At 38.3% G+C, this 26,578-nt stretch overlaps 1 protein-coding gene across 1 annotated transcript in view; it reads right to left on the reverse strand.

The window, feature by feature from the left end:
- The window catches only part of KHDRBS2 (KH RNA binding domain containing, signal transduction associated 2), a 638,752-nt gene extending 616,638 nt beyond the window's left edge, over window positions 1-22,114 (reverse strand). Inside the window, exon 1 of the mRNA XM_003404411.3 lies at window positions 22,024-22,114. Within this exon, the coding sequence (XP_003404459.1) occupies window positions 22,024-22,114 (91 nt within the window). The remainder of the gene's footprint in view (window positions 1-22,023) is intronic.
- Window positions 22,115-26,578: the final 4,464 nt, after the last annotated feature.

The following is a 26,578-nucleotide window of genomic DNA, read 5'->3' on the forward strand; positions in this document are numbered from 1 at the left end:
TCTGACATCCATTTTGTTCTTTTCTTTCTTTCCTGTCTTTTTAATGACCTCTAGTTTTCTTCACATATGATGTCCTTGATAGCATTCTACGACTCGTCTGGTCTTTGGTCATTAGTGTTCAATGCATCAAACATATTCTTGAGATGGTCTCTAAATTCAGGTGGAATATACTTAAGGTCATATTTCGGCTCTTGTGGACTTGTTCTAATTTTCTTCAGCATCAACTTGAATTTGCATATGAGAAATTGATGGTCTGTTCTGCAGTTGACCCTGGCCTTGTTCTGATGATACTGAACTTCTCCATTGTCTCTTTTCACAGATGTAGTTGATTTAATTCCTGTGTATTCCATCTGGCAAGGCCCACTTGTATAGTCACTGTTTATGTTGTTGGAAAAAGGCATATGCAATAAAGAAGTCATTGCAAAACTCTACCATGCAATCTCTGGCATCATTTTTATCACCAAGGCCATATTTTCTTTGTTTTCAACTTCTGTATTCTAATCACAAGGAATTATCAATAAATCTTGATTGTGTGTTTGATTGATCAATTTCAGACTACAAATGTTGGTAAAAATCTTCAATTTCTTCATCTTTGGCCTTAGTGTTTGGTGTATAAATTTGAATAACAGTTGTATTAACTGGTCCTCCTTATAGGCATATGGATATTATCCTATCACTGAAAGCACTGTACTTCAGGACAGATGGTGAAATGTTCTTTTTGACACTGAATGTGATTCCATTCCTCTTCATTTATTATTCTCAGCATAGTAGACCATATGATAGCCCAATTTAAAATGACCAATACCAGTCCACTTCAGCTCACTAATGCCTAGGATAATGATCTTTATGTGTTCCATTTCATTTTTGACGACTAGCAGTTTTCCTAGATCCATACTTCGTACATTCTAAGTTCTGATTATTAATGGATATCTGCAGCTGTTTCGCCTCATTTTGAGTCTTGCCACATCAGGAAATGAAAGTCCCAAAAGCTTGACCCCACCCACGTCATTAAGATCGACTCTACTTTGAGGAGGTAGCTCTTCCCTAGTCGTATTCTGAGTGTCTTCCAACCTGAGGGGCTCATAATTTGGCACCATATCTAAAAATGTTTTGCTGCTATTCATAACCTTTTCACTGGCCAATTTTTTTTTCAGAAGTAGACCACCTGGTACTTCTTCCTAATCTGTCTTAGTCTGGAAACTCTGCTGAAACCTGTCCATCAAGGGTGACCCTGCAGTATTTGAAATACCAGCTTCCAGCATCACAGAAACACGCAAGCCACCACAGTACGACAAACTGACATTATAAGTAAACACTTTAAATTTATATAAAATCATAATTAGACCTAAGAACACAAACAAAAATGCCTACTTTTTAAACATTAATAAAGTTACTTTGGCATTTTAGTTAGTTTCAGGCCTGGAAATTAGTAGTAACACCATTTTTGCATTCAAATCCTCATCTCAGAGTCTGCTTTTGGAGAGTCCAAATGAAGGCATTACAAAAGACAGTCATTATCCTAGGACGAGTTCTTTTAGTTACGAACAACGTAATCCAATTGGAGCCACCTTAAATGACCATCAGAAAAAGCTATTTCTTGGGAAAATGCTGGGTTTTCTCAGGGGACCAAGGTCAGCTGGGTCCCTTGGAAGACTTCCTTGAAATCTCACGAGAAATTCAGGAATTTCTCTTTCTTTTTTGCCTCTCTCTGTGGATCTATTTTGCTCCTATCTGAAGGACAGCCTTATCGATATGGCACTTCCTTAAAAAAGCTAGACAGAAATACCATACGATCCACCAGTCCCACTCCTAGGAATGTATCCTAGAGAAATAAGAGCCATCACACAAATAGACATATGCACACTCATGTTCACTGCAGCACTGTTCACAATAGCAAAAAATGGAAACCTAGGTGCCCATCAACAGATGAATGGATAAACAAACTACGGTACATACACACAATAGAATACAATGCAACAATAAAGAACAATGATGAATCTGCGAAGCATCTCACAACTTGGGAGAATCTGTAGGGCCTTATGCTGAGTGAAATAAGTCAATCACAAAAGGACAAATATCATATGAGACCACTACTATAAAAATTCATGAAAAGATTTACACAGAAAAAGAAACAATATTTGATGGTTTTTTTTAGAAAGGGGAGGGATGGAGAAAAACTCTAAACAGACAATAGATAAGTGATAACTTGCTGAAGGGTAAGAGAGTACACAATACTGGGGAAGCCAGCACAATTCGTTGAAGGTAAGGTCATGGAAGCTCTACAGACACATCCAAACTCCCTGAGGGACCAAATTATTAGGCTGAGGGCTGTGTGGGGGCCATAGTCTCAGGAAACATCTAGCTCAACTGCACAACAATGTTTATAAAGAAAATGTTCTACATTCTACTTTGATGAGTAGCATCTGGGGTCTTAAAAGCTTGTGAGTAGCCATCTAAAATATTCCACTCGTCTCACCCTCTCTGGAGCAATTGAGAATGAAGAAAACCAAAGAAAGACACAAGGGAAAGACTAGTCCATAGGACTAACGGACTGCAAGTACCACAGCCTCCACTAGACTGAGTCCAGCACAAGTACATTGGCCCAGCTACCACCACTGACTGCTCTAACAGGGATCACAATAGAGGCTCCTGGATAGGCCTGAAGAAAAATGTAGAACAAAATTCCAACTAACTCACAAAAAAAGACCAGACTTACTGGTCTGACAAAGAGTGAAGAAACCCCAAGAATATGGCCCCCAGATACTCTTTTAGCTCAGTAATGAAGTCACTCCTGAGGTTCACCCTTCAGCCAAAGATTAGACATGCCCATAAAACAAAACATGACTAAATGGGCACACCAGTCCAGGGGCAAGGACTAAAAGGCAGGAGGGTACAGGAAAGCTGGTAATGGGGAACCCAAGGTCAAGAAGGGGAGAGTGTTGAGAAGACATGGGTTGGTAACTAAATCTTCATCTAAAGTACGATAAAAAAATAAATAGCAAAGTGAAGAACTGCCTTACAACTCCAGAGTTTACATCACCTCTGTATTAAGAACCATCCTAAACTGGTGGATTCTTCTTAGTCCTAATGCCAAATTCTCACCAGAAAGAGTCTGGTGGCTGCTCCGATCCACTTAGCCAAATGGATAAGAGTAGGCAACCCAAGTGGTCTAGGAAGGGAGCTACGGGCTCTAAGACAGCAGGGATCAAAACAAACTTTGGAAAGTTCCCTGGGTGATGCAAATAGTTTACACTCATCTGGTAACCTAAAGGTTGGTGATTTTAACCTACCCAGCAGCACTGTGGATGAAACAGACCTGGCGATCAGCTTGCATAGAAATTACAGATAAGAAAACTTTATGGAGCAGTTCTATTCTGTAACACATGGGGTGTCCAAAGTCACAAATTAACAAGAGCAAATCAGCAAAAGAATCTTAGAGAATCCTCTAAAACATTAATTATATAATAATTATTATATACCTATATAATTTATTATATATTTATATATGCAATTATATAGATATATATTTACATAATTAAATATTATATTTATATATTATTAAATATAGTTATTAGAAAGTGAATTACACCTAAGACAGTTGTACTTTTTTTTCATTTCCAATTGGCAGATGACAAAATTGTAAACATTAGATGTACCAGAGACTTTATTCTCTCCTATTCACCTCAAGTGAGTATTAAACTACTATTGTAAAAGTTTGGAGTATATATAGAAACACTTTCTTTCAGTGATTTAAAACTGTTTACTATAAATTTTACATTCTAACATTTTGTGTTTAGATAAATTTCAAAAGTAGTTTCCTTTTATAACATGAGAAATTACTGTCAAATATTATGGAATTGTAAAAACAGTAAGATTAAATTCATATTTGCAGGTCATCTAATTAAAACCTCCATTTCCAAGAAGGATCAATATACAGTTTTTGAAGAAAACAGTTATTTGTTCTTTTCTCCTAACATTCTATAGGAAGTTCTAAACACCCCCGTGAGAACACGTTTCAGTACTTCACAATTCTATCACTTACTGGCATTTGAATCCATTTTTCTCCCTGTCCCAAATGCAAGCAAAAATGGTCCACTGCAGCTTTACTGCCAAGGCCCAGAAGATACCTTCATTTTCCTTCAGGGGTTAGCCATCCTGCCTGCACAAACTGCCCCATGAGCAATACCTTGTCAGATGCTAGCACTGATGTATTCTGTCAGTCTAGATCGTTGTTAAATCTTTTTATTTATTAGTGTTGACATGATGAGTACTGTCTTAGTTATCTAGTGTTGCTATAACAGAAATATCACAAGTGGGCAGCTTTAACAAACAGAAATTTATTTTCTTGAAGTTTAGGAGGCTAAAAGTCTGAATTTAGGGTACCAGCTCTAGGGAAAGGCTTTCTCTCTCTGTGGGCTCTGGAGGAAGGCCCTTGACTCTTTGAGCTTCTTCTCCTGGGCCATCTTCGTGTAGCTTGGCATCTCTCTTCCCCCATCTCTGTTTCCTTAATCTGCTCTTTTTATATTTTGTAAGAGATTGATTCAAAGCACACACCTACACTAATCCTGTCTCATTAACATAACAAGGAAAATTCATTCTCCAATGGGATTATAACCACAGGCATAGAGGTTAGGATTTAGGACACGTATTTTGGGGAATACAATTCAATCTGTAACAAGTTCATATGTGTTTACTAAACGATAGCGGTTTGTGTTTCAGGGATAAGCATAAAGTCACCAGTTGCTTATGTGCTGGGCAGTTTCGAAAACTTCATGTCACCTTTCTGGGTGTTAGCAATGCTGGTAGTTAATATGCCATGGCAATGCTAGCAGTTAATGTCCCACGAAAATCACGAGATAAAATGGGCTGCCACTACGGAGGCAGATGTTGGTCTCAGTTGTTCATCCACACATACGTCTATTTTACTCAGGGTGGAGATGCCAATTCTGTTCTGTACAATGTATTTTTTTTTTCCTGCAACAATAGCAAAAGTATGTAAACTATTACTTCAAATTATACGCATTTTTTAAAGGAAATATTTAATGTCTGTACTATTTTCTGTAATTTTGTCATACTAAAATCTACTTTACTGCTCAGGAGAGTGTGATTGCTCAGTTTTACTAGATATCACTACTGCTCATTAGCAGCAAATGCCTTCCTTCTTTATTAGTAGAATGCTATGTTGTACTTGTCAGATTCAGCCGGCAAACACCAAGGCATCTAGAATGGCTAGCCCTCTCACAATTATAAGAATTATGATGTCTTCATATTTTCTGCAATGGTTATGTTCTAAAAACAGAGAAAATGGCAAATATTGAATGTAGTTATGCATAATTTCACAGTACAATATAAATGCATGTCATGCTTCAGTAAGTCAAAGACAGTATTTCTTCTCATATTGGAATAGATTTATACACACGGTCAATATTACAAAATAGTAATATATATCTTTATCATATATCTTTAAATACTGTAATCTTTATTATGCTTATTTTATATATAGGGACACTATACTTTCATCATGTTTATATCTTTCAACACTTTAAATATGACAGCAGTCAAAGAAAAGTCTTTTCAGCATATGATGCTGGAACAACTAGGTATTCAAATGCAAAAAATAAAAAAAAAGAACTTCGACCATATCTTAAAACATACACAAAAATTACTTCTAAATAAAACAAAGACCTAGACTTATAAGCTAAAATGATAGCTTCTAGAAGAATACATTACGAATACCTTTATGACCTTGGGGTAGATAATAATTTCCTAGAAAAGACAGAAAAAGCATTAAATATAAAGAAAAAAAAATGATAAACTGGATTTCATCAAAATTAATAGCTTCTGCACTTGTAAAAACAGTTCAGAAAATGAAAGCCACATATAGGGAGAAAATATTGGCATTACATATATTTAATAAATGATGGAAATGCAGAACATACAAGGAACTTCTACAGCAATAAGACAATCCAATTTAAAATTTGTCAAATTCTAAGCAAATATGTCAAATAAAAATATATACAAATAGTCAAAAAGCACATAAAGTAGGCTCAACATCATTAATATCATCAAGGGAACACAGTTTGAAACCACAATAAGTTACCACTTAAAACCCACTAAAATAGTTATTAAAATGGCTAAGAACCTAGAATGCCGGCAAGTGGAACAACCAGAATTTTCATACGTCATTGGTACAGCCACTTTAGAAAACTGCTTGGCAATTCCTCATCAAGTTAACTGTACATATGCATTTTTGTTGTTGTTAGTTGTTGTAAAGTTGATTCCAACTCATGACAGCCTTGTGAGTGCAAAGTAGAACTCTTCCATGGGGTTTTCAAGACCCAGCAATTTTACTCCCAGGAAAGAAAGGAAAGTATATGCCCACAAAAAAAAATCTTGTACATCAATGTTTGTGGCAGTTTATTCATAACATCCCAAAGAGGGAACAGCACAAATATCCATCCACAGGAATTGGATAAATAAATTGTGATATAGTTCTACAATGGAATACTACTCAATGACAACAACAATAATAAAACTACTAATACAACAATATGGATGAATTTCAAAAATACCACATTGAACTGAGCCAGAAGGAAAATACTAAATTGTTTCATTTATATAAAGTTGAAGAACAGTCAACATGATCTATTATGATAGAAATCAGTATAGTGGTGGCCAAGCGGAATAAAGATTAATGGAAAGGTACCATGAGGGAAGTCTTGGCTGAAGGAAATATTGTTTATCTTGCCTAGGTACACAAGTTTATTCAATTATCAAAACTCATCAACTGTGTATCTAAAAACTGCATGTCACTGTTCATGAATTTTGCTTTAACTATTTTTTTTAAATAAAATTGGACAATGGGGAAGGAGATGAAGAAAAAAAAAATCCTTACTGTTTTCTTTCATCTGATAGATAATGCACATACATCTTAGTTGTGCATTATCTGTCAATCAGCCTATGAGCTGGATCCATGAGACATTCACTTTATCTATGAGATAGGTGGCAAGAGCCCCGTTTTATAGATGAGAAAACAAAGACTCAAAAAGATTTAGAACTTGCCCACAGTTACAAAGTAACCAAGTCGCAGATCTGGGATTCAAATCCTAGTATGTTGACTTCACCTACCACATTCCATCTATTGTAACAGGAACTTTCAAATTTATTAGACCACAGTAAAAAGTACAAAATACATTTTAAATCATGATCTGGTAAACACACAAACATATCATGTCTGCAGGTATACACAAACAGATACACACAGTAATAAATGTTTCATAAAGTTTAACTTTAAAATAGATATATAGTTAAAATTGTACATAAGCACATCTCTTCTCTCAGGTCCAACAAACTGATCATTTCCTCAAGTACTGAAACAAACCTCTGTTGAGGGGATATGTTAAAAGATAATATACACGTATTTTCACACTAATCTCAGTCAGGAAGGAGAAATGCTCATGCTACTAGACGCTTTAAGGATCTGAGAGCACAAAGGTGCAGCAAATTCAAGCATCCCATCTCACGCTCACTGTGGAGCACAGCTTCACTAATCAGATGGAGGCAGTACATTTCCACCCAAATCCAATGTATCAAGAAGAAGGCAGTGGCCAGAAAAGTTACGGAAAAAAAGTGCATACAATGGATTTTGGATAAGGAAAGCCTATCAGAATTTCATTATTGACTTTGCAAAGGCATTTGACTGTGTGGATCATAACAAATTATGGATCATGTTGCAAAGAATGGGAATTCCAGAACACTTAATTGTGGTCATGAAGAACCTTTACATACATCAAGAGGCAGTTGTTTGGACAGAACAAGGGGATACTGATTGGTTTAAAGTCAGGAAAGGTGTGTGTCAGGGTTGCATTCTTTCACCATACCTATTTAATCTGTATGCTGAACAAATAATACGAGAAGCTGGACTATGTGAAGAGGAATGAGGCATGAGGATTGGAGAAAGACTCATTAACAACGTGTGTTACGCAGAGGACACAACCGTCCTTGCTGAAAGTGAAGAGGACTTGAAGCACTTACTAATGAAGATCAAAGACCACAGCCTTCAGTACGGATTGCACCTCAACATAAAGAAAACAAAAATCCTCACAACTGGACCAATGAGCAACATCATGATAAACGGAGAAAAGATTGAAGTTGTCAAGGATTTCATTTTACTTGGATCCACAATCAACAGCCATGGAAGCAGAAATCAAGAAATCAAAAGATGCATTGCATCAGGTAAATCTGCTGCAAAGGACCTCTTTAAAGTGTTGAAGAACAAAGATGTCACCTTGAAGGCTAAGGTACACCTGACCCAAGCCATGGTATTTCCAATCGCATCATACGCATGTGAAAGCTGGACAATGAATAAGGAAGACCGAAGAAGAATTGATGCCTTTGAATCGTGGTTTTGGCGAAGAATATTGAATATACCACGGACTGCCAAAAGAACGAACCAATCTGTCTTGGAAAAAGCACAACCAGAATGCTCCTTAGAGGCAAGGATGGCAAGACTGCATCTTACATACTTTGGACATGTTGTTAGGAGGGATCAGTTCCCAGAGAAGGACATCATGCTTGGCAAAGTACAGGGTCAGAGGAAAAAAGGAAGACCCTCAACGAGGTGGATTGACACAGTGGCTGCAACGATGAGCTCAAACATAACAATGATTGTAAGGATGGCTCAGGACCGGGCAGTGTTTCGTTCTGTTGAGCATGGGGTCGCTATGAGTCGGAACCAACTCGATGGCACCTGACAACAACAACATCAGAATTTCAAGGACAGTCCTAGGTAAGAAAAACCTGTTGATTCCAACTCATAGTGACCCTACAGAACAGAGTAGAACTGCCCATACATGTTTTCCAAAGAGCACTGGTGGATTCAAACTATTGACCTTTTGGTTAGCAGCCACAGCTCTTAACCACTGCACCACCAGGGCTCCAGATAAGAATAGGGCTTACTTTTATGATCTGAGATGTAGTTCTGTATAAGGATGTTCCAAGCTATCTATATTAAGGAAGTTAGTGAGTGGAGAGCAGAGGAAATGGGAAACAAAGATGGTGGTATGGAGTCCAGGAATTGTATTGTAATTTAAAGTCATCAAAAAGAAACAAGAGTATGCATCTGGTATTACCTTGGGTGGTTTACTGCTACTTTTACAGACAAGAAAAAAACAGGTAAAGAGAGGCTGACCTAATTCACTTAATATAATATAGGTCTTTACTGGGAAAAAAAAAAAAAGCTCCTCACCTAAATGCCTCTCATTCTCCTGTCCCCTTCTATGGGCTCAACCATACGAAAGTGCTATTATTGTAGGTTAGAATAATTAAATATCATCAGTTTCATATGGTTCAACTTACTACTTGCTCTTAGTTCTTCCCCCCGTGCAACAAAAGTTCTTGAAATAATTGTCTATCCTCATTATCATCATGGCCTCACTTCCTATTCACTCCTCAGCCCATGGATATCTGGATTTGCTCTCACCATTTCCTCAGTTTGCTCTTTCTTGGTAAATACATTAGGCATTTTTACTCCTGTGTTACTTGATCTGTATGTAGCATTTGAAAGTACTGACCAAATCCTTCATTCTTCAAATACTCTATTTAGTCAATACTGAATTCACTTGATCTTGCCTACCTACATACTAGGACACTCCTTTTAGTGTATGCAGATGCCTTTTCTTCTGTCTTTCCTTTAATTGCTGATGTTTCTCAGCGTTTTAACCTAAATCTTTTTCTTGTTTTATCCCTTATGCCTTCCCTGGGTGATCACTTCTACCTGCAAGGTCAGTTATCACCTATAAAAAAAACCCATGCTAACAAAATCCAGAGTGCTACTTGCAGCTCAAATTCCTTCTCCTGACTTCCAGGCCCATCTCATCTGTATTTTTACATTGACAGCCCATGGGCCCTTCATGTATCAAATGTGAATTCAGCATTAACTTCCTCTTAACTTCTATCTCAGTAACTTATATCATCATTCAAACCAATCAGCAAGGAGCAACATAGACAACAGTTTAACCATAATTTATCATCCCCTTTATCCAATATGATCCTCACCATTTTATTTGCTAATTTCTATTACATCTGTCCACTTCTCCCCATCTGCACTCTCATTATTTGGATTCAGGTCATGATAACTTTTCTCCTGAAGTATTAGTTCTAGCTTCCTGATGGCCTGCCTATGTCTTCTAGCTGTCCAATTCAATATCCAGTAATACATCTACAATATGCTTTTAATAAAACTCTGGTATCTTTCCTGAACCCTTTTAAAACCTTTCAATGATACCACTGCTTTTTGCATAGAGTTCAAAATTCTTAACATGGTTTACAAAGAATGTGTGATAAACCTCTACCTTTCTCTTGAGCCCTATGCTCACTCTTTTCCTTGTACTACACCTTCCAGTTATACTTAATTGACAACTTTTAACTATTCAAGTAAATATTCTCTTTCTTCCTGGGCTTCAGGTATGTGGTCTGAGGTAACCACATATAATTCTATCAGGATTATAACCCCTCCTCCACCTAATCCTGGCCATATTCTACTTAACTGTTAGATCTCAACTAATACGACTCTTCCTATGAAAGCCTTCTGTTATGGATTGAACTGTGTCCCCCAAAAGTATGTGTCAGCTTGGCTGGGCCATGACTCCCAGCTGTGTGATTGTCCTCCATTTTGTGATCTGATTAATTATCCTCCATTTTGTGATGTATTGTAAATCCTAACCTCTATGCCTATGGTTATGGACTCATCTGGGAGCGAGTTGTCCATTATGTTAACAAGGCAGGATTAGTGTAAGATATCTTGAGTTACCACCTTACTAGAGGTGTGTGACTCAAGTCTCCATGCTTACTCCAGTACTCAAGTCACTACTCTTACCACCCTTACTCATGTCACACCATTACTGGAGTCATACCTTTTATCTTACAAGAGTTAAACGGAGAGAGAAGCAAGCAGAGATAGGGATCTCAATACCACAATAAGATACAGGGGCAGAGCATGTCCTTAGACACGGGGTGCCTGGGCTGAGAACATCCTAGAACCAGGAGACACACAGAGACAGCTGTAACACCAGAGGCAGCACAGGATGGCCAGAAGTGGCAGCAGATAAACAGCCACCTCAGAACCGGGAGATTGGCAGGAGACAAGCGCGACAAACAGCTAAGTGCCTTTGGGCAGGAGGCTTCCTGGAGAAGGGAATGCCTCTTGGCACTTATCGGCAGAGCTAAAGAACTTTGTAACACTTGCCTGTTCACGGAAGAGGCCAGGCCAAGAGGCTGAGGGCCAGACAGAAGCCTGTCTGCAGACATGGCCGAGAAGAGGCTGTCCTGATCAACATAGACCTTCTTCCAGAGCCTTCCGCCAGAGTCAGCAGAGACAGAAAGTCTTCCCTGTAAGTCAGCACTATAAATAAATACTTCTAGCTTCTAGCCTCCTAAACTGAGAAAAAAATTAGTTTCTGTTTGTTAAAGCCATCCATTTGTGGTATATCTATTATAGCAGCACTAGATAATGAAGGTAACATCCATAATCTCTCAAGACTTCTTTAGGTACCCTACCCTGGACTTCTAATACATCTCTACTTCCCCTATCAATGCACTTAGTCAAATCTATAGACATCACCTATTTAATTGACTCTAACCCCTGCCCCCTCCTCAGCCCAAATTTAAGTGCCAGATAGTAATGGAGAGCACGAATAGTGAGAACCAAGGGGACCAAGTGTGTATTATTTCTCAGTGAGTCCCTACATCTAGTACATGCTTAACATGTAAGAGATTTTACACACACACACAAATTCTAGTGAAAGGGAAATCATTTAGTTCGTTCAAAATACTTAACACTTCATCTAACTCTATTAAATTCCTTTTAATTATCATAATGCTTATTCTATCAGATTTTCCTTGTAGGGGCACTACATGATTTCCACTCTTCTGCTAATTTCAGAATACTAGCTTAATGCAGAGCCATTTATTACACTGAAGTCTATTCCAAAGCAATGTCATATAATAAAATGCCATCTGCTTCAGCATACCAAATGTTCTTTCATCTTCACACAATTCCTTAAAGACCCCCACTCCACCAGGTCTTGGATGAGTAAAAAGGCAGCTTCTAGTTTTTGCCTTCTGGAAAGAGAAACTCAGACTGTCTGGAGACAAGGATTATCCTTAACCCAATTTTGCACTCATTTAAATGTCCTCAATTGTAATATTCACATGCCTAAACATATCTTAATAAATGTATTCTATTATTTAGTAATTCATCTACTATTTACATTTTATAGTCTTCTTTTATACAATGACTATATTGCTGCATGTAAATCAAATTTCTAAAAAATCAAATTCCTTAAATTTCCTGGAGAAAATTATATTAAAGGAAACAATAAATTCTACAGTAACGTAGTTATCTAAATCTTCCAAAAGATTTTCAAAGCAAGATTTTGGCATTCTCTTAAACCAGTAATGTTTTTCAATAGAATTTAATGTCTCAGTGTTTAATGGTTGCTTTTTGACACTCTTCCACACTTTAATTACAATATTTACCTAATCTCTGATTTATTGCTTTAACAAATTCAAATTGATTATGCTACCCTCTAATCCACCTCTTTATCTTTTCTCATAAAATAGGGACACTACCTGCTTTCAGGATATAAAATAAGAAACTGAACCAGAGCGTATGCTCGATAAATGGTAGATGTTACTTTAATCATCTCTTTCTTCTTTTTGAAATTAACAAATGTCTTCTGCTATAGCCTCTCAACTTCATTCCGGTCACAGCAGCTCCGTCTTCTGTAATCAGGGTCCATCATTATCTAAATATACAATTCTATGAACCTGCTTAAAAATCTACACTCCAGAGAGAACACATTCATTTTTATTTTCTATAAGAAGAGTAAAATCTAATATTTACTGTCTTAAAAGAAATGGGCTTTGATTGCACCATTTCTGATAACAGTAATAAAACAGACCAACCTGATTCAAAGTTATTAAATTCTAAAACCTCAGAACACATGTGTAATATTTAAATCAAGTCATGTTGCTGACCAAATGTGAAATCTGCTCACGTCCAAATTTTAAACAAAACTCACAATGCCTCAAAACATTACAGAGGACCTACTTACTAGAAGAATTCAGCACATGTAAGCTGTTCTCCAAAAACATGGAAAGAAAAATGCTTCAGCAAATCACAGAAAGTTCTTCAACTCCTTTGTGAATAACGGTAATAGAAAAACCCTAGAATGTTCCCCTGTGCCCTGCCACCATGTCATTAAATCTCCAAGAAACAATAATCAATATAAGGCATTCAGAAAATTTAAGCTGTCTAGATGATCTTTAACTCAGTTCTGTACATAGGAAAATTTCCCCATTTATAAACTCATTTGCCTATATATACCATACTTACCTTACGAAAAACCAAACCAAAAAACTAAACCCATTGCCGTCAAGTCGATTCCAACTCACAACAACCCTACAGGACAGAGTAGAACTGCCCCATAGGGTTTCCATGGAGCGGCTGGTAGATTCTAACTGCTGACTTTTAATTAGCAGCCAAGCTCTTAACCACTGCATCACCATGGCTCTTTAGGACTCTTTAGGATAATGTATATTAATTCATCCAATTCTTACACTCAGAAACCTATTTCAGAATTTAATAGCCACAACAATGTAGATCTCCTAGACAAACTTTGCATATTAATATCTGACCTTTTTTCAAAGCCTGATGGAAGCCGGGTCTCTTCTGTAAGAGGCAGTATGGTATAATGGTTACACATGGCCTTTGGGACAGATGGACACGTGGCCTTTGGGACAGATGGCCTGAATTTCAACCCTACAGATTATTAACTGTGTGACCTGAGATAAATTAATTTCTCAATGCCTTATTTCTTGCCATTTGTAAAATAATAATAATGCTAATAACCATCACATAGGCTTGCCACATTAAATAATTATAGCAATGAATGTAAAACACCCAGCACAGTACCTGGCAAAAAGTAAGTACTCAACAAAAGCTGACAGTGACAATGATGATGAAGAAGAATACAAATCTCTTGTTACCATGAGCAACAAGAGTTCTTCCTCCTTTGAACTCCTATTTTATTATTGGTTTATAAAACTCATGTAATAACTAGCAGACCCTCCCAGGAACTTTTATATCTTGTGTACATTGTTGCATCCTCCACAGAGTATAAACCCTCCAATTTAAATATTTCATATCTTTTCATATAACAATAGCACATATTGCACACAAATGTTACTAATACATATGCAAGGGCATGTGTGATTGTGTGATCAAATGTAGTCAAGTCCTACCCCAACAGGATTCATCCCTCATACTGTAGCTAACCTATAAGGGTATCTATAGCAAGTGGTCTAAAACTTTGTCACCCAGTAGTTCATAACTGGTTATCCTTTCTCTCTACTACAAAATCATTTTGCAAGTAGTATTCATGAAGTAAAGATGAGCAATGGAGCATAGGCTATAAATGACTTGTTTCAAAAAAAAGGTTATAATTATGTCACAACAGGATGCTTGGCCATCACCTCTCAATTAATTTATATAAATATGCTTACTATTATTTGACAAATAAGGCATGCAATCATCACAGAACTCTCCATCTGATGAAATGAGAAAGACATATAATATAGGTATTTACTAACATTAATTTGCTAATGTTATCAGCTATTAGCCAACATTATCATTTAAAAAATCTATTTCTATAGCACGCATATTTTACTGGGATTCACCTTTTCTGCAAGGAAAAGGACCATATTTCAGTCTATGAACATATTAAATCCTACATTTTGTATAGCTCTAAAAAAAAAAAAACTGGTCTCAGAAAAGGTTAGAACACAATTATTAGATTTTTTCATCAGCTCTATAATGCCAATGTGTATAAAATGTAATCCCAATTAAAATACACATTCTTTTTATATAGATTCAGACCAAAAAGAGATCAAATCAGGTGTTCAAGCAAGTGAGTGCATAAGGAGTGCTGGTGACACTATAAAATTATTTCCAAGGGTTTCTAAAAACTACATCTGAAAATCACTTACATCTCTCTCTTCAACAGTTGCTACTGAAACAAAAAGCTTCAATTTATACCATGTACTTAAAGTAAAAGTCAAAATAATGATCAGACCACACCTTGTTCCCACTCTCAGGTACTATGTCTCAGATAACCTTGAAATGAGATAAAGAGAAAAACATTGTGCCCATTATCCAGAAGAATTTATCCTGGTCATGCTCATTCTTAAATAACTAGTTAATGAAATGTCAATTTACAACATATAAATTTTCAAGAAAATTTTATAAAGAAATTAATTAAAAGACACAAAGATTGGAGATTGGACATTATATATAAAACAAACATAAAAAGACTTTCTGAACGTTGAAAAGCAGAAGGCCGACTGGCTGGGCACAGCTGGGCCCAGGTATGGCATGGCAGTGAGCTTCCTAGATTTTATTTGGGCCTCATATACATAAGACTGGGGTTGGAAAAGCTGGCAATGCAGAAACAGAAACTGACAAAAAATGCCCCAAGAAAAGCCTGCTCTCTATCCAAAAACCTAGAAAAGGGGAAACCTAGTAAGACAGCAAACTTTTAGACAAAAATCACCCTTCTCTAGCTAAACAACACAGAAAAACCTGCAACCCCCACCCCCATTCACCCAGTTGAACAGGAAGCCTAGACTTTCAACCTTGCCCAACTGTAATGACGCACCCTCTCCCTTGCTGACGTGGTGTCTGAGAAGACTGAATGGGGAATTGGGACTTTATTCCCATCTGGCAGTAAGGAGGCTCCTCGCCACAGTGTCAGTGGAAGCAATGTGGAAATCCTGGACTTCCATTCTCGTCAAGCGGTAACAAGGCATCTTCCCCCTTTCCTGACACCATGGCATCAGAGGAGGCCTCATTAGCACTGGAACTTTCATCATCATCCAGCAGGAAGGAAGCCTCCCCACCTCTAATGGTGTCCCTCCCCTCCCAACCAGAGTGGTATCAGAGAATCCCTAGCAGGGAGCCTGGAGTTTCACCTCCATCTGGAAATAATAAGGTGGTGGAAGCTCAGAGTCTAGCACAGGAGACAGACAAGTTCAAAATTAGTTTATGTTGCAATGTTATAGTAGTAAAATGCCTGAGAAGAAAACCAGAACTGTACTTATCCATAATGAGTTGAATGAAGAAACCACTATGGAAAGATTCTGGAGGTGACAGACTCGGTTTTGTTTGATGAGCTGAAACTATAATTAGGGAAAGAAGATAGGGATGGGCATTCCAGAGCAAGGTCCCAACAAGTACAACCTTAGAGACAGGAGGGGACAGACAAGCAAGCTGGGTGTGTGTCACGGACAGAAGAGGCAGCAGGGAGGGCAACAGGAGCCAGATGCTGAAGTATGATGGAGAAAAGAGAAAAACCTTTCAAGTATCTACTGAACACCACCATATGCCAGTAACTGTGATACACACTGTTTATAAAAAGATGAGAAAGACTCAGATCTGCTCGTCAAGGGGCTCACCATCTAGTGAGAGAGATAGACATAACCAGATAATTATAAAATGCTGGTTGTATGTATAGTGACCTAAAAGTGTTCATTATGGAATTAGGGAAGAAGAAAACATATCACACATACCCAGCTTTGCATGGGGGTGGGCTGGTGGGGGGAGTAGATTACAAGCAGTTAAGTATATGTGAGATATGCAGAAATCTAGAGATAAGTCGAGAAGGTAGGCATGCTGTAAGAATGTCAAGGACTATGGATTTCATCATGTAGGCAACGGGGATTATTTAAAAAGTCATACTTTGATTTGGATGAATCACTCTGACAGCATTGTGTGTGCTGGGGATGGATGACAGTGAGTGTGAGGAACAGTCAGGAAGGAAGTGTAAAACCAGTGTTGTGTGGTGCTAGGAAGCCAAAAGAGAAGTCAAGAAGTTAGGAAGAGATCACCAGTGAAAAGGGAGATTATTTTCATTAGTTTTGGCAGGTAAAGCAAGTATTCTTTGTTTATTTTAAGAAAGACAGATTGGATCACATTAAGGGACTACTACAGAGAAAGAGTAGATAGTAATGAAGAAGTTGAAGATACAGAAGAAAGGATATAACTGTGGAATGAGTCCATAGGAAATAAAAAGAACATTGGTTGACAAGTCAACCTTGAGCAGCAAAGAGACTCAAATGCATTTGGTATTCTAGGAAGAAAAGATAGTGAGGATAGGTATGGAAGTTTCTAGGCAATGGGCGGCTGGGGAACTTCATAAGAGATACATTCACTTCCCTCAAAAAAAGACACAGTGAAGTCATCTATTGAGAGTGAAGGACATCTGGGATGAAGAGGAGGTCTGAGGAAGTTTGGAACTACCCTTGAAAGAAATAGGAGCCAGGGCTAATCAAGCTCAAATAAAAGGCTAAGTAACCACGGACTAAGGGAACATGACATTTTAAAAACCCTCACTGGAATACTTTTATGTAAAATAATTATTTCATAATTTGGCTTTTTAGTACAAATTTCACCCAGGAGTGATTCAAACAGTAAATTGGTGCTTATTTTCTTACAAATGCTAGTTTGAAAATTGAGGTTAATTCTACAATGACATTGAAATCTTAAGGAAAATCTTAACAGCATCATCATACATTCATATAGTATTTTCACAAGCAGTATTTTTTTTTAATCTTACAAGAACCCTGCCAGGTAGATATTCTTTTTCCTGTTATATAGATGAAGGAACTGAGCATCAGAGAGGAAAAACATGATATAACCCATATTTCACAGTAGGTAGGAATGTCAGCACTCAATCCTAAGCGTTATGATTGCTACACCAGTATTTTTCCACTATAACATGAAATTGTTTTTACTGCAGATCAAAGATAATTTATATTTAAATGTTTTGGTCTATTTTTATTGTATTTAAGAAACATAAATAAGATTATCCTGCCTCTATCAGGAGAAAAAATTAGATTACATTAATAAGAAAAAAATCATTTGAAAAGAGTCATGAATACTACTTGAAATCAGAACCTAGTTTTAGACATTATACCAATGAACTTTCCTTCAATTGGGAATTCACTAAGCTTTATGGGAAATATTTTAAGGAACACAATCAAAATCCAAAAGCAATCCTTAATGGGAATTTAAATGTAGTTATGTTCACTATAAATCAGCATTTGTAACAAATATTAATCACAATTTCCCTCATGTTTTTAAGAGCTCGTCTATATCTGCAAACATAAAGGCCCATCCTAGATGACAGGCTAACCTGTTCACCAAGATTTGAAAATAGCAACTAGGGTTTCTAAAAAACCATTTGAACTGCTGCAATATTTGATTCTATCCTATGATAGAATAAACCAAAACAGTGATGAATTACCAATGTTTGTAAAGAATTCAGGTTAGGAAGTCTTGCCAATGAGAGAACTCAAAACATTCTCACCTGGACAAGAATTTATTAACCATCTTAAAACCCTCCTAAAAGAATGGAATCACATAACTTTGTTGTGGTGGTGTGTGTATGTGTGTCAGCAGACAGGCATTCCTAACTGCATAATAACATTAATAGCCCCAAGCCTTGATAATAGTTCAATAGACTTACAGACATAAATCTGTGCCCAGTGCCCAAAATAACATACATACCTCAAATTACATTTTAGTGCATTAAATGTGTCATCAACCATCAAATTAGGAAGGAATGAAAAAAGTTTCAGAAATGTGCAACCATTGACTTTTTTTTTTTAATTCTAAATACACCAACACCATTCCCTTGCATCAGCAGTAGTCCAGCATGCACTTAGCACTGCGAAGAAACTTATAGATCATCTAGTCCAACTCCTTCATTTCAGAGATAAGAAAGATGGGCCCAGGGAAGGGAAGTTTTGCAAGATCTGGCTTAGGCAAAAGCAAAATTAAAATCCAGGTATCTGGATTCACAATTTAGTGCACTTTTCAGAAGTGGCAGAGATATAAATAGCCTCATCTAATTTCACCCGGCAAGCAAATTTAGAGGCTGAGTGGAACTTTAAGGATCAGGCTGAGTTTTCCGTTTTATCATATTCAAAAGTATCTTCCATAACAAAAGTATAATTAATATCACAATCATGACAGAAAATGTATTTTAATTAATCAAACATATTATAAACTCTCTTGAAATCCTTTTATTCAAGATCTCTCCTAAACAATAATCAAATATATAAAATATTTGGGCTCTTCTCAGAATCATTCATTCCTACTGAAAATGCAAACACAGCAGAAACAAGTGAAATAATCCAAAAACTAAAACAAAATGATAAATAACAAATCAGAGTTTTAACTCCATGATCTTCAGTTCTAAGTGATGCAGTTGCAAGCGAGCACCGATTACCAATCAAAAAGCAAGATAAATCTTTTTGAAAGCTCATTGGTTTACATCTCTGCCTTTATACAGACTGGCTTCTGGAAGATCATTCCAGAGAACTGGATCATCTGGATCAGTTTTACTACTCATTCAGTCTTGAGACTGTCTGCACAGTACTGGCTGAAATGTACTTCAGTGTGCACCTTCCTTCCAAACGAATATCTATGTCAAGTGTATTTATAGCCACTGCCTTCAATCAGTGCATTTCCAGGTATAAGAAATAAAATCTCAACAATATTCTATGGAGCTCTGAAACAAAACCTGGAAACCTTGGCAAACAGCCTTTAGAAAGATAATGAAAGATCTATCATGTAAAATGTACATTAAGAATTATTAGAGAGTCCAGAGTACACTCACCTTACACTCTAATAAAAAACGCATTGCCATAGAGTCAATTCGACTAGCAACTCCATAAGGCAGAGCAGAATTGCTCGACAGGGTTTCGGAGGCTGTAACCTTTACGGAAGCAGATTGTCACACCTGTCTCCCCAAGAGTGGTTGGTGGGTTTGAATAGCCAACCTTTTGGTTAGCAGCCCAGCACTGTAACCACCACACCACCAGTGTTCCTTTAAAAAAAAATTCTCTAATAAGTAGGTATAAAAGCCCTGGAGACAACTACAGAAGTAATTTAAACACTATGCGCCTTTTGGCATAAGTCATAGTGAACCCCAAGATAATTAATCATCACTTCCTCTGTTGCCCTTTATGTCTCTGAAATCTGGGCACCTCTCTTTGTTTCTTACTTAGATGCTGTCCCCTTCTGTTTAGGTGCTTTTTCTCTTCTTTACAAAAGCAGGACATGCTTCCCCCTACTGGGAAAAAATCAAATTACAAGGTACATCCGACCAGGTTTCTCAGGTATCATGAAATCAAGTTCCTGGGAAAGAAAAAGTGTTACGAAACCAGGTGCATAACCTTCTCTGGCTGTTTTACCAGCTGCAGAAGTATCTATGCACTCTGTTAAGAGTTTCTCCTATGCACTGCTTTAGTTTAATTTTCAAAAGTACAATAAATCTCATTAATGACTGATGAATTAATCATGGAGCATGCAGTCCCAAAGAGAACTCCGATTAGCAAGTTGGAGAAAAAGATCAATTTGTAACTTTTTTTTTTCATTTTAAGACATTACTAGCTAAATGAAGACACTTCTGAAAAATATATTGAAATAAACTTTTCGAAGAGGCTTAATTGCATTTTCAAGCCATTTTTGAACAATCCTGAACATTTATAGCTTCATTAATTTCCAATATTCCTAGTATTTTTACCTAGCGGTCTTAATTTTTGCAGTAGTTTTAAAATTTTTAATTGACTTTTATTCTCAACTTTAATTTCTATTTTTTTCCATTCAGTAGCCAAGAAACTAGTAAGCACAACTGTACTTTACCCTCCGCAAATCCTTCACAAAACGCATTTTTCTTGAAAAACAGTTTAGTTGTTTCAATCATATATTCCATATTCTAATTAGAAATTTTTTCCAGGCAAAGATAGAACACAATTTATGCTTTATTGTTATCCTACATAATAATCCATCAATAAAATATTAAAATAAGCCTAATGCCTACTGAATCATATATGGAGTTGTAGAAAAATTTATCTTTCCACATACAACTAAGTCTCAAAAATGGCATTTCTTTTAACGCTGAGGGGCTGAGAAAGAAAAAGTTGTCACGGTTAGTTTTACTGTAGTTAAATCCATAAGAACCCAAGCTACAAAACTGCACTGTAGCCAATTTGATGATGAAGCAATTCATTATTCATGAAGCCTTCATCCAAAAAGTCTGTACTTTTTTTTAAGTGTGTATAGATTACTACAGATACTGTAGGAATCTTTATCATTTTGAGGGTAGTATTTCATGATAAATGGAGTAATTGGTTAATATTTCTGCCATGCAGAAGTTGTGTGTGTGTGTGCGTGCGTGCGTGTCTTTTTTTAGACGACCTTTCAAAGCAATGCAAAAGACAAGACACACATATTCCTCTGGGAATGGAATCTCCTTTAACAGTACAAGTACACAAAAGAAAATGCGTACTTGGTAAAACAGTTGATCAACTGAGGAGCGTTCCTAGGAACTAGTACCTAATCATCATACTTCAAATAAATTTACAAGCACTTGCGCGTCTGCTTGCGACATTCACATACATACACGAACATGCATACTTACATCTAGGTTGATTCTAATACTTTCCATAAGAAAGACTAATTAGATCAAAGGGTATCAAAATCACTTCCCAAATGCAGTAAAAAATGCTGATCTGTAGCTATACAAAGCTCTCAGAACACTACACTGATCACCATTTACTTCCAAACTCATTTCCCTTCCCTCTGCGACGTGAATATGTCCCTGCAGACCGCGTTACACTTTATGGTTTCTCTGACTATCAATGGTCCACATCTCCACTGGCAGTAGATCTCGCAGCTTTGGTCTTCCACAAATTAAGACGTGGAGGAGAAGGAGCATAGGTGCCCACTCCAAGAACGGGCTCTGTCTGCCCGAGGGGTGAGGCGAGCACCTTCATTCAGAGGGACAGTTTCTGTGAAGGTGGAGACAGGCGTCCCTCCCCAACTTCACTCCCCTAACCCAGCTGGCGGCGAGATGGGCAGCCGGGTGGCCCGTGCCCATCGGAGGGGGCAGGTCCTACCTTCCGCCAAAAGGCGCGATGCGTGCACAAAAGATGGATCCAGGCTATCTTTCTCTGCCATCAGCTCAGGCAAATATTTCTCCTCTTCCATAGCTCGGACTTCGGACCGTCCCCGGGCGAAGCGCAAGGTTCCGCTCGCTCGGACGCAGGGTCGCCAGGCAGCGCCTAGCTCCTGCGCTGCTCCGCCTCCGCCGCGGCGCGGGGATCTCCGCGCGTCCTCACTGGCCCATGCACTGAGTGCCTGTGACTCCCGCCGTCGGGCTGCGCGGCCCCGCGCCCACACCTGCCAGTCCCTTCCCCGGTCCCTCGCTCGCGCGGAGCCCGGGCTCACACCAGCGGCCTTAACTGGAGAGGCGGGAACACGGTGCGTCCCACCTCTGCCAACCATTCATTGGTGGTGGTGCAAGGAGAGGCGGGTCCCCAGCGAAGGCGACAGGGTCTTATTGGGCCACTCTGCACATCGAATCGCCTGACTGGCAGGAGGCAGCTGCAGAGGGGAGGGGTGCTCAGAAGGTGCAAACGCATTCTTCTTGCAGCGCAAGCCTTCCCTGGTTATTAGGCATGCCCAGTTCTATGGAGCCCTCTGTGTCTTCAGCTGAGGTGCGGATGGAGAAGAGCGGGAAAAGCATCGGTAATACAGAGAGGCTCTGGTCCAAGACAGCAGGAGAAATGAGGGTGAGAAGTGAGGAGAAAAGGAATGGGAAAGTGCCAGGGAAAGTCTCCGAAACGTAGATGGGACTTCACCTGCGTCCCAAAGGCACAGGTGTCTTCTCCCTCTCCCGCAGCTCAGATGCACTCCAGTTTTGCAGTAATCAGCCGTGCACTCGGTCTGAAAATATAATGAATACTGCATGTGATCGGCGGCTGGTATTTTCAGTGAGCCTGACCTACATCTCAGGGACGCAGATAAACAAATAAAGCGGCTCCGGGGCGATATTGTTGTACAGGACCCAGAGCACAATCATTCGGGGTATTGATTTAGTTCTGGTTTCCCTCCCATCCAGCCTTCCTTCCCCCTACCCTTGGGAGAGAGATTGCCGGGGAAGAGGAGTGAATTTAAAAAATAAAAAAAAAAACTAAAAACAACATAATCAATTGGCCACAGCTTGTGAAGGAATTAGAAGACATGTGGAGGAAGGAAAAATAGGCAACTACAGTTGTTCTAATTCCCCCCCCCCCTTTTTTTTTTTCCTTATTGTAGATGTGACAGTTTCTTTCACCAGGCACTGTCGCTGAGCTACTTTATATCTTTCCCACCTCTGTTTAAAGGGAGAGTCTAATCCTCCCAGTATTAACAACAGCGGAGGCACAGCCCATCCTTCTCTTACAGAAAAACAACCAGCCAGCTGCTAGTTGCCGTGCAGTTTACCTGAATCACCAGGACCCCATCTGTGTTAGAGTAGAATTGTGCTCCATTGGGTTTTCAGTGGCTCATGTTTGAGAAATAGTTGGCCAGGCCTTTCTTACCAAGGGGCCTTAAAATCTAGGCTGTGTTCTTCAAATTCTATAAACCACTCTTTCCCGTGGTCTTGGGCTCTCTTTTCACAATCATTTTTAATGCCTCCCTCCACCATTTTTGGTGTGGGAGGAAAAGGGCCAAGATCGCTAGAAATAAGACATGCTGAAACTTTGCCAAGTTCTGTTTCAGCATTTGTACCTTTTCCTTATATTTTTAAAAGATAAATCCAGGAAATTATCTTGAATTTATATGAAGTTTAAAAAATGTAAAGTGCTTCCACATCCATTTTCTCCATTTGTCCTCACAGAAACACTCTGAGGAATAAGTATTACTTTCTCTGTCTTATAGATGTGGAAACTGAGGCAGAAACAGAGGTCAGTGACCTAAATCTCATAGTCAGTTAAAGCTAAAGTTGAATTTAAAACTCAGGTCTATTTAGTACCATTTAGATTAAGACTACACTGTTTTAGTCTACCTTTTTGCACATTAATTCTTTAATTTAGGCATGTATGCATTCGATAAATGTTTATTCAATATTTAAAATAGTCTAGGAACCATGCTAGAAATTGGAGAAACATTGATGAGTTAGATATGTACATTCATTCCCGCCATCATATAGATGATTTCCTTATGGAAGAAGCCAAATAAAACAAAGTACACAAGACAGCAGGTAATGGCTGCCTGCAATAAGGGGGTAGAGGGAGCCATTCAAGGAGTTAAGAAGAAGGATACAGGGGAAGACCTATTTTTGCCAGGGTAGACATGCAGCCTTGCTAAGGAGTTGACATTTAAGGCAAAACGTAGTGGAAAAAAAGGAGCTAGCTATATGAAGTGTGGAGAGAAAAGTATTCCAGACAAAGAAGCTTGCTGGTGCAAAAGCCCTGTGGCAGGAAAGAGCTGGTCTAATCTAGGAACTGACTGGGGCCAAGGTGACAGTAGTGATCTGGGAGAAAATAGGACAAATAAAGGTAGGCAGCGTGTGGGGACAAACTACCCAGAATTTAGTGGAAGGAAATTATTTGAATTTCATTCTAAATGTAATGGGGACCATGAAGGATTTTCATCTTTCTGTTTGGATTGTCTTGTGATGCTGATCTTACTTCCAAAGAAGTAGTTATAATTTAGAATGGAAGAAATACACAGAAACTGTGCGCTATTTTAATTGAGTGCATTGGAAATGTTTATTAGTTGAAGGGTTATGTATTTTGTACCTGGTTTGCAGCAGAGATATTAATGAAAATTCTGCTACCAGCCTTCAGAGATGGCAGCCAGGAGCTGCCATGGTAATGGGGGTAAGTAAGCAGCTAGTCACAGCTAATAAATTATACATGTTTTAAAATGAATATAAGCTGTTGTTGTTGTTGTTGTTATGTACCAACCACTACACTGAAACTGAAGAAATTTTAAGATTTTTACCAAATTCTGCAGTCTAAAATTGATCAAACATGCATTCAGGATGCACTGATAATTACTTGTGATTGGAATGTGGAAGTTCTAAAGAAAGAAGAAGGATCAGTAGTTGGAAAATATGGCCTTAGTGATAGAAACAACACCAGAGATCACATGATAGAACTTAGTGACTTCTTCATGGCAAACACCTTTATTCAACAACATGAATGGTGACTATAAATGTGGACCTTGCCAGGTAGAATACACAGGAATCAGATTAACTACATCTGTGGAAAGAAATGATGGAAAAGCTCAATATCATCAGTCAGAACAAGACCAGAGGTCGACAGTAGAACAGGCCACCAGTTGTTCATATGCAACTTGAGATTGAAGCTAAAGAAAATTGAGCAAGTCTGTGGGAACCAAAATACGACCTTGAATATATCCCACCAGAATTTAGAGACCACCTCAAGAAGAGATTTGACGTGTCAAACACTAATGACTGGAGACGAGACAAGTTGTGGAATAACATCAATGACATTACACATGAAGAAAGCAAGAGGTCATTAACAAGACAAGAGAGAAAGAAAAGACCTAAATGGATGTCAGAAGAGACTCTGAAACTTGCTCTTGAACGTTGAGTAGCTAAAGCAAAAGGAAAAGATGATGAAGTAAAAGAGCTGAACAGAAGATTTCAAAAGGTAGCTCAGGAAGACAAAGTAAAGTCTTATGATGACATGTGCAAAGAGCTGGAGATAGAAAACCAAAAAGAACATACTCAGCATTTCTCAAGTGGAAAGAACTGAAGAAAAATTCAAGCCTTGAATGGCAATACTGAAGAATTCTACAGGGAAAATATTAAACGACTCAGGAAGCATTAAAAGAAGGTGGAAGGAATACACAGAGTCACGATACCAAAAAGAATTGGTCAACATTCAACCATTTCAAGAGGCAGCATATGATCTGGAACCGATGGTCCTGAAGAAAGAAGTCCAAGCTGCACTGAAGGCACTGGCAAAAAACAAGGCTCCAAGAACTGATGGAGTACCAACTGAGACGTTTCAACAAATAGGTGCAACACTAGAAGTGCTCACTCCTCTATGCCAAGAAATTTGGAAGACAGTTACCTGGTCAATGGACTAGAAGAGATCCATATTTATGCCTATTCCCAAGAAAGGTGATCCAACTGGATGCAGAAATTATTGAACAATATCATTAATATCACATGCAAGCAAAATTTTGCTGAAGATCATTCGAAAGCAGTTACAGCAGTATATCGACAGGGAACTGCCAGCAATGCAGGCCGGATTTAGAAGAGGACGTGAAAACAGGGATATTATTGCTGATGTCAGATGGATCCTGGCTGAAAGCAGAGAATACCAGAAGGATGTTTACCTGTGTTTCATTGACTATGCAAAGGCTTTCGACTGTGTGGATCATAGCAAATTATGGATAACATTGTGGAGAATGGGAATTCCAGAATTAATTGTGCTCATGAGGAATCTGTATACGGATCAAGAGGCAGCCATTTGAACAGAACAAGGGGATACTGCATGTTTTGAAGTCAGGAAAGGTGTGTGTCAGGTTGTGTCCTTTCACCAAACCTATTCAATCTGTATGCTGAGCAAATAATCCCAGAAGCTGGACTATATGGAGAAGAACAAGGCATCAGGATTGGAGGAAGTCTCATTAACAACCTGCATTATG

This window comes from Loxodonta africana, chromosome 1 (genome assembly GCF_030014295.1).
Source record: "Loxodonta africana isolate mLoxAfr1 chromosome 1, mLoxAfr1.hap2, whole genome shotgun sequence".
Taxonomy (NCBI): Eukaryota; Metazoa; Chordata; class Mammalia; order Proboscidea; family Elephantidae; genus Loxodonta; species Loxodonta africana.